At 38.5% G+C, this 9841-nt stretch overlaps 1 protein-coding gene across 1 annotated transcript in view; it reads left to right on the forward strand.

The window, feature by feature from the left end:
• Simc1 (SUMO interacting motifs containing 1) overlaps positions 1-9383 on the forward strand; it is a 106448-nt gene extending 97065 nt beyond the window's left edge. Inside the window, exons 8-10 of the mRNA XM_063230810.1 lie at positions 4571-4727; positions 4912-4996; positions 8882-9383. Coding sequence (XP_063086880.1) covers positions 4571-4727; positions 4912-4996; positions 8882-9132 — 493 coding nt within the window. The 3' untranslated portion in view covers positions 9133-9383. The remainder of the gene's footprint in view (positions 1-4570; positions 4728-4911; positions 4997-8881) is intronic.
• The last annotated feature ends 458 nt before the right edge of the window (positions 9384-9841 follow it).

The following is a 9841-nucleotide window of genomic DNA, read 5'->3' on the forward strand; positions in this document are numbered from 1 at the left end:
CAGCGGCATAAGCACCTGCCTTGCAAGCAAGCAGTCATGAGTTCGATCCCCGGTACCGATAAAAAGGAAAAAGACCAAAAAAAAAAAGTCAGTTCAAAGAATTCTCCATGCAGTAAATTGTGCCATTTAAGAGAACTATTGATTTCTAAGGTTGGCAGCTTTATTGCTCTGGATAGGGAGAGTCAGCAGCCCATGTCCTTGGCTGCCTCAGCCGTGGTGTCATCTTGACTTAAGAGCACTGTGAATAGGAGCTTCTCCAACACAGCCAGAAGTCTCTGTGTTCAGCAGCTTAGCCCTGTACAGCCTGGTCTCCACTGGACAACAGTGGTGGTAGTAGTAATAAATACTTTCTTGAGTAAGTCTTTTTGTATAGCCACAACTTTTTAACTTTATGTTAATGTTTTATATACAAAATAAATAAATAACCGGGCATGATGGCACATGCCTATAGTCCCAGCATTTGAGAGGCTGAGGCAGGAGGACTGCTGTGAGTTCAAGGCCAGTCTGGGCCACATAGTGAGTTCAAGGCCTGCCTGCACTACATGGTGAGACCCTGTCTCAAAAACCTAAAAAAAAAAAAAAAAAGAAAAATAAACTGCTACCTTCCCACCACCAGTGTATGAATGATCCCGTTTCTCTGCATAGCAGTTCATATTGTCACTGTTTATTTTATCCATGCTGTTAAGTGTGTAGTGATAGCTTGTTGTTGTTTTCATTTTCATTTTTGTGATGGCTAATGATGCTTAATTACTGTATCCATGTCTGACTCTTTAGGGAAATATCTCTTTTCCTATGTTTCTGCCTTTTTTTTTTTGGTACCAGTAATTGAACTCAGGTGCTGTGCCACTGAGCTATATCCCTGGTGCTCCATGCTCTGTATTTTTACTGTTTGCTTTTTAACTGTTGAAGTTTGAAAAACTATATATTTTAGATACTAATCATTTCTGAGATCTATAGAGGTTTTTTCCCTTTTGGTTTTTGTTGAGGGGTTGGTTGGTTGAAGACAGATCTTGCTATGTAGCTCAGGCTTGCCTTAAACTTGCTAGACATCCCAAGCTGACCTCAAACTTGTGACAGTCCTCTTGCCTCAGCCTCCTGAGTTCTGAGATTGCAGGCATGTGCCACTACATCCAGCAAATCTATGGTTTTTAAATATTTTGCCCATTCTACAGGTTTTCTTTTAATTCTCCTAACAAGATCTTCCATGGAGTAAAAATTTCAGTAAAATCTAATCCACATGCTTGAGACTTTCTGTAGAGACCATCATGTCACCTACAAATTGGAATTATTTTCCTTTATAATATGTATGTCTTTTATAGTCTTTCTTTACTTCACTGGTTAGATCTTACAGTATTGTATTGAGTAGCAGTAGTAAGTGGAATCTGCTCTGTCCATGATCTACAGAGAAAGTATTCAGTCCATTTGTTATTTACTAATTAGTACATCATTACTATTATGATACAACTATATGGGTTTTTTTAAGATATTCACTGAAAAGTTGAAATTCCCTTCTATTCTATTCTATTCTATTCTATTCTAACAGTTTTATTTTGCGTGGGTATTGAATTTTATTAGTGATTTTTTTTCCTTTTTTTTTTTTTTTTTTGTATCGGGGCTCAAACTCACAACCTCGTGCTTGCAAGGCAGGTGTTTATGCCGCTGAGCTAAATCTCCAGCCTATTAGTGTTTCTTTTGCGAAAAAAAAATATATGTTGTTCTTGTAATTATGATATACATCATTAACTTACTATAGTCTACCCTTAATAGTTTAACATATAAAAATCTCGGTTATGTATTTTAATCCCCATTTCCATCCTTTGTGTAATTATTGCCATATGTTTTACATAGCAGCTCCAGAATGAGAACTACTATTTTTGCTTTAAACATGTAGTTGTTTTCAAGTAAATTAAAAGATGGAGGGAGAATCTTTTTTACATTTACCATTTCTGATGTTTTTTGCCTTTCTTAAAGATTCGATTCTATTTGATATTATTTATCTTCAAAGAACTTACTTTTTTAAATGATTTTTTTATGTTTACTTGTTTGTTTTTGTAGGGCAAGAATGAGTTCTGTCTGCTTTTATCTAGATTTTTTATTTCATCTTCATTGATGATGTTTTGACATAATGAAATTACTAGTTGATAGAGGCTTTTTTCTCTTTTTAAACTAAAGACATTCCATTTTCTGTGCATTGTCTCTGCTGAAAAGTCATTAGAAATTTCTGGGCTGACGGTGTATGTAAGTAGTAGGGCTCATACTTAAACATGAAACTCTAGGTTCTATCCCTAGCTTGCAGAAAGGCAAAAGAATGGCTACAATTTCTTACTGTTTTGTCCCTTTATAACATTGTCTTCTCTTTGGTGCTTTGTTTTTATTTTCACAATTTAACTATAATACCAAAATGTGGTTTTCTTTATACTTATTGTGCTTAGAGTTTATTGTGCTTAAGGAATCCATGGGCTGATATTTTCTATCAAACTTTAAAACATTTTGCCCTCACCACTCACTCTCATCTTCCCCTACACTATGTGTATGTTAGACGACTTAGCCCTGTTCCACAAATCATTAAAGCTCTGTGTTTTCTGTTTGAATTTGTTGTGTCATTTTTTTTCTATTTGTTTGGATAAACTTCAAAATCTCTTACCTTTTTTTCTTTTGTACTGCCAATTTGCTATTAAGTGATTTTTTTTGTTTCATTTCAGATGTTGTATTTTTAGATCTCGAGTTGCTATTTCATACTTTTTATAGTTTCCGTTTCTCTTTGCTGAAAATCCTCATGTGGTCACTAATTCTATACATCTCAGTTTGTTTGCTTGGTTTTTAAAATCTTGAGCATATTTATAATAGATGTTCTAAAGACCTTACCTACAAATTCCAGCATGTTTGTCACCTATTGGTCTGTTTCTTTGGACTGTGTCTTCCTAGTTACAAATCACAGTTTTATTCTTTCTCCTTTGCCTGGTAATTTTTACTGTGTGCTGGACTTCCTGGGCATTGTATTGTTAAGTCTAAATTTTGTTGTTTTCTTTTTAAAAGTATTTTTATTTATTTTTGATAGGCTATTAATTTGCTGGCAGATTACTCTCTTCACATTAAGAGTTTATTTTAGAACTTTTAAGTATGGTTTTGTAGCAGTCCTTATTAAAAGGCAAGAATTTCAAGGCTAATACTAATCAGCTATAAAAAGGATAAATTTGAGTCTTTTGTAGAAGAATGGAGGCACCTTTAGTAAATAAATGAGACACAGACTCTTAAATATTGCATGGCCTCTCTTACATGAGAACCCCAAATTATGAATAATTTAAAGAGCAAAATAAAAGATAATGTGAAGCAGTGAGACAGACCTTTTTCAAAGGAGATCTAGAAGTGGAGAGAGTAGAGTGGAAAGGGGAAGAATGAAGATTAAGATGTGATATGTACATGTACCACCTTCCCATGATGAATGTATTTGTTATGTGTCACAAAGATATACTAATTTTTTAAAAGGACTATCAGAATAAAGGAATATTAAGGCTGACACTTTCTGGAGTCTCAGCCGAATGCCCTTGCTGTTCAGTGAAATGTTCCAGTCTGGCTCATGGAAACTTTTGTTTGCTGACTAAGCAAGACACACTGTTCTTTCTGGTTGCCATCTTCTCATCTCTTGCCCAGCTGTCTGCCAGTCTAAAATGCTTGGGTCACAGAACTGGCAAGGACAACCAGACAAACCGAAACCCTCAGCTGCCAAAGAGGTACCCTGTGTACCTGAGATTCACAGCCTATTCTAGAAAGCTTACTGCTTTGAGAACAGTGAGCGTGATTCACTTTCCTGGAGCCCAGCTCCAGTGGTGTCACAGAAGTACTTCAGCTTGCCATCGCTGTGAACCCAGGCACCGAGTGGCAAAACCAAGGGTAAGACTCAAACTGTAGAATCTCAAACCCTGAAATCTCAGAGCTGCAGAGCCACAGTTGTAGATTTTTATTCCTTTGGAGCTGCCGTTTTTCCTCTGTTGAACTGCCTCCTGCTTGAACTTTGCCCCTCCTAGCCCAGTGATGACAAACCTTTCAGAGCTTTCAGTGATCCAGACAGCCTGCTGTGGCACAGGTGCCATAGGTTCACCACCACTGCGCTTAGCCCATGCTGTCAGTGCCTCCCCTCCTGTCCCTGGGGGATTGTTCTCCTCTGCATGTCACTGGGGCACTAGCACTTCACCTGTATGCACGTGGCCTATGGACCTGAAGTTCCCACTGTGTGCCCTGTGCAACTGGCATTTTTGAGAGTGATCTTTTATCTTACTTTCCCTCTTCTGTAGTTGGTATGTTACAAGCATTCAGAAACATTTATTCATGATTAACTCATACCATATAATTCTTTTTATTGGGTCCTAAACTTGTGTTTTTCAAATGTCAAAGGTTCTACCCTCACCCCATTAATTGTTAGTTCATAGATTGATTTCTGTCTATCCATGGGCATGTAATTCCGTAGACCTCTATTGTACACTTTTGTTGGGACAAGTGTTAGACAATTCGTGGTGAATGATGGTGTGTGTTCTTTGAAATGTGATGGTAATGGCTAATTCTCTCCGCACAGAGAGATGTTCTTCACCACCATGGAGAGCCACCTGCTGCGCTGCAAGGTGTTGGAAATCATATTCCTCCACAGCTGCCAGACGCCCACCCGCCTGCCCCTGTGTCTGGCCCAAGCACTCTATTTTCTGAATAATTCCACATCACTGCTCAAGTGCCAGGTACATTGTTTCCTGCTTCAATTCTAAGCCTCACAACACCTTTCCTGCCCATAGGATTTTTAGTTTAAAACACAACTGTTTGAGCATTATGTAAAAATGACTTGAAAAGTGTATGAAACCTTGAAAAGTGTATGAAACCTTTAACTGAGGAAGTTACTATCAGTTACTGTTATTATTTCTGCAGTCAGATAAAACCCAGTGGCAGACTTGGGATGAACTGGTTGAGCATCTGCAGTTTCTGTTGTCCAGTTACCAACATGTTCTAAGAGGTAAGATGTACTTGCCTACAAACCGATGATGTTGGAGGTGTCACTGTGGACATTATTATGAATAATAATTACTCAGGTTTCAAATTTGTTCACTTAAGTAAAGCATTGTTCCTTGGTTGTACTATGAATGACAGGGAATGGCATGTATCTTTATTATGTCTGACAATAGACATAACCTAGTCCTAACCTACTTAGCAGGTTATAGAGATAAATAATAGTTAGGCCAGGCATGGTGGTGTACATGTATCCCAGCACTCGAGAGGCTGAAACAGAAGGATTGCTGTAAATTCAGGGCCAGCCTGGAATATAGAGGAGATACTGTCTCAAAAAAATAAAGTCATCATAACGTGAGTAGTGACTTTATTAACCTGGGCATTTAATGCTGGCCTCTCACTGCAACGTCTCTGCTGAGTCAGTATAAACACCTAAAAGTACAGTGCCAGTATAACACAAAGCACATCACTGGATGTGTATGTCTTGTACAGTTTGCAAAATATGTGAGATGCCCTAGTCTATGAAAATGGATCTTCAGAGATCCTCAGATCACAGATGAAGACAGTGACCAGAAACGGTCTAGGAAAATTAGAGCAGATAGCCTCAGGCAATGCTGACAAGGATAGTCATGCATAGCTTGTTTAAATGAGAAACATTTTTTTAACACCCAAGCATTCTTGAGGTCCTTGGGAAAACTGAGAACTGACGAGATACTAATTATAAAAGGAAAAATAGTACCTTAACACAGGAGAAAACTCAATTTTCCTGTACTGGACTGAGAAGAACATACCATCACATAGTGTTCATTGTTTTGTTTTTGTTTTTGTTTTTGTTTTTGTACTGGGAATCAAATTCAGGACCTTGTGCTTGCCAGGCAGTTGCTGTGCTGATGAGCTATGTCCCTACACATAGTGCTCTTGCCAAAAATGTATGACCCATCAAATAGCAAACCTGTTCAAAAAAAAAAAAAATGACCTAGATCCAATCAGAAGAAAGCTTCAAACAAACTTAGATTGAATGGCCTTTTACAAAATAACTGACCATATTTTTTTAAAAGTACCAAGATCTTAATAAACAGTGAAACACTTGCAGATTTAAAAAAAACTAAACCACATGAACACTAAATGCAACGCATGAACCTAGGCTGGACCTCTAACTAGGAGAAAAGAAGTAATAAAGTCCATTATTGGAGGACTTCCAGGGGTTGGGGGGGGTGGGTACAGGAGGAGTGGTGGTGTCATGAGGAATGGCGTAGTCATAAAGCATTTGTCTAGCAGGCATTAGGCGCCGGGTTCAATCCCCAGCATGTCTCACACACACAAAAAGATACATTATTGAGACAGTTGGCAAAATTTAAAGACATTCTATAATATTCTATTCAGTTTCTTATTTTTATAATTACACTGGATATAGCAGAATGTCTTAGGTCTGAGGAAGTTCATGCTGAAATTTGATAGCATCTCCAAATTATTCTCAAATACTAAGAAAATTGTGTACCTGTACATACACTTGCCCATGATTGTAATACAATTGATTTTAACTCATGCCATATGAAGGTAAAAGAATACTTAGATTCCTTGAGGCTTACATATATTGTGGAGATATACCATATTTTGTCTTTTTCTTTTTTATTGGTACCAGGGATCGAACTCATGACCACACACTTGCAAGGCAGGCGCTTATGCCACTGAGCTAAGTCCCCAGCCCCCCAATATACCATATTTTAAAAAGGACTAGATTGGCCATGGTAGTGCATGCCTGTAATCCCAGCACTCAAGAAGCTGAGGCAGGGGGCTGGGGATTTAGCTCAGCGGCATAAGCGCCTGCCTTGTAAGCAGGCAGTCGTGAGTTCGATCCCTGGTACCCATAAAAACGAAAAAGACCAAAAAGAAGAAGCTGAGGCAGAAAGATTGCTGAATTCGAGGTCAGCCTAAATTGCATGGTGAAACCCTGTCTCAAAAAAAACTAAAAGGGATTAAATAAATAAGGACTGAATTAAAAGACTGAAAGTCTGGTTTTAAATTCCACCCCTTTCTCTGGATGGTGGGCCTGAGGAAGGTTTTTGGTTTCATTTGGTTTTTGTTTTGCTTTATTTTTCTGAGTTTAGAATACATTGGTACATCGTATTTCTGCTTAAAAGACTTTAGCTTGAATTTCTTAAGGATAAGAATCTTCTACAAATGCCTGGCATGGTGGCTCACGCCTGTAATGAGGCTGAGGCAGGAGGATGAGCACTCATGAGGCTGAGGCAGGAGGATCATTGTGAGTTCGAGACCAGCCTGGCTACAAAGTGAGCTCAAGGCCAGCCTGAACTACATAATGAGACCCTGTCTCAAAGACAAAAAAAAAAAAAAAAAAAAAGAAACAATCATCATATCCAAGAAGATGATTCTTGCTAGAATATTATCTAATGTTGTCCCATTGATAGCCTGTACAGGTGATTGGTTTTGTTCTGAGCCAGGTCCTAGCCAAGTATCAAGCATTGCACTCACAGTCATGCTCTGGCTTCTTTTCTTTAGACAGGCTGGCCCTCGCCCAGGCTGGCCCAGGACTTGCACTGGCCAGTGCTGAGATTACAGGTGTGCACCAACACATGGCATTTAACTTGTCCTTCATAACAGACATGTTTTAAGAGTCGTAGCCAATAATTTACAGACATTAGATAATAATAGTTCTCAGTGTCAAGGCTCAGAGTCTCATAATTGGAATTGTGTGGTTGTTTCATGATCAAAATCGATGTTAAAATTTATTGGCAAAATTACTAAACAGATGACCATGTACCCTTCCTGGGAATCTGAGGCAGGAGGATTGCAAGTTCAAGTCCAGACTAGGCAACTTACAGTGAAGCCTACTACCAAAAAAAAAAAATCCATTGTCATTTGGGATCAGGTAGGGCCTGTAAGTCTTCTCCATTGTTTTCCATTTATTAGTAAGTTATTCAGGGGTGAAACTTGAGGTTGTGACTATCCCATTCGGCCTTTCACTGTGCATCTGTTTGGATTTTTACTTGAATCAAATAATATGTTGAGAAGTGCAGTGTTCTAGTTACACCTTCATTCTGCAGTTAACTGGTCTTGTGAAGGAAAAAAAAAAAAAAAAAACCTCTACATACCTATATACTCTGGACTCTAAGAAAAATCCAATGTGTTAATTCATTTTTGTTGTTTTGTCTGATCACATTGCCCAATGGGAGAGTTGACTCCTGTGTGCTTTTAACAGGTCTCCATCAATTTTGGAGCTTTGGTTTTTGTTTTTGCATTAAGGACTGAACCCAGGGCTTCATACTGAGCTACTTCATAGCCCTTTCAGGAGGTCTCAAAAAGTCACTAAATTGCCCAAGCTAGGCTCTTATTTGCAGTCTAGGACTTAGTGACTTGATCTTAGTGACTTGGTAAGACTCTGTCTCAAAATAAAAAGAGCTGAGGGTGTAGCTCAGTGCAAAGGTCCTGGATTCAATCCCCAGTACCAGGAGCTGACATGGGAGGAGACAGGTTCCAAGTACAATAAAACAATACCACCACAAACTTGATTCACTGTTTCTTTCCATACTTAGAAATCTACCTAAAGTTATTTAATGCCCACCTTTATCTTCTCAAGTAGCATATTAATTTGAAATAGTTTCATTATTTTGTTTAACTCAAAAGGGGGGAAATGCTAAAATATATATATATATATATATACAATTTTTTACTGTGTAAAATTTCTTGAGTGCTTGAGTAAAGCAAGCACAAGCCCTTTTTGGAAACAGGGCTAGCACAGAACTCACACGCTGTGACTTGCCTCCCAGTAGCAAAGCAGCAGGCCTTTATCTCTTAAGTTTGAGTTTTGCCTCCATAGATCATAAAAGAATAAAAAGCCTCTCAGTTTAACTGACTCCCTTCCCTCTTGCAGAACACCTACGCAGTTCAGTGATTGATCGAAAAGACTTAATCATCAAAAGAATTAAGCCCAAGCCCCAGCAAGGGGATGACATCTCCGTGTCGGACGTGGAGAAGCACATCGAGGCCTTCCGCAACCGCCTCATCCAAATGCTCGGGGAGCCTCTTGTGCCCCAGCTCCAAAACAAAGTGCACTTGCTGAAGCTCCTGCTCTTCTATGCTGCAGACTTGAACCCCGACGCGGAGTCGACCTCAAAGCACTAACTAGCACAGCCCCCAGGGTCTCCTTCGCACTGAGCACCGAGAATACCTCCATGAACTGCTGCCATCCACTTAGAAGCTCTCAAAGTATGTACAGTAGTGAAATTCTCACAGGACCAAGCCTATCTTATTTATCTGTAGGACATAAAGCTAAGTCTTCAGTATGTATCTTTGTAATAATTCTATCCTAGCCTGTTCCAAAGATGGCTTAAATCTACAACGTGTATATATTTTTAATAAATTATTTATCTATACATTTTTTGAAACAGGTGATAGTATATACACTATATATTTTAAAATTTCCATTCGAGATGTGAGACTCCTCTGCTGGACAGACTACATCACTGTTACGTCATGCAAGGGCTGCTTCTGGAAAGACACCGCTTTCCCTGGCAGAACACAAGACATCTTAGTCATTGTTTTTATATTATCTAGAAATACAACTTTGTGGCCAGTCTGTTGTAACAAAGGGGGGGTAGCACATAGAAACAAAAGAATAGCATGTGTTATAAAACATTTGCTGTTAAAATGATATAATAAAAAGCCAGCAGTTTTTCAAAATATCAGCTTTACCATGCTTAGGCTCCATGACTGGGTATAAGCACAGTGGTTATTCAAAATAGGACAAAAAGACATATCCACATTTGAGAAAGTAGTAAGGACTCTTATTCTCAAAACAAAAAGATACAAATAAATTAACCGGAACAATTTC

This window comes from Cavia porcellus, unplaced genomic scaffold (genome assembly GCF_034190915.1).
Source record: "Cavia porcellus strain 051 isolate PalLab524CR breed Dunkin Hartley unplaced genomic scaffold, mCavPor4.1 scaffold_19, whole genome shotgun sequence".
Taxonomy (NCBI): Eukaryota; Metazoa; Chordata; class Mammalia; order Rodentia; family Caviidae; genus Cavia; species Cavia porcellus.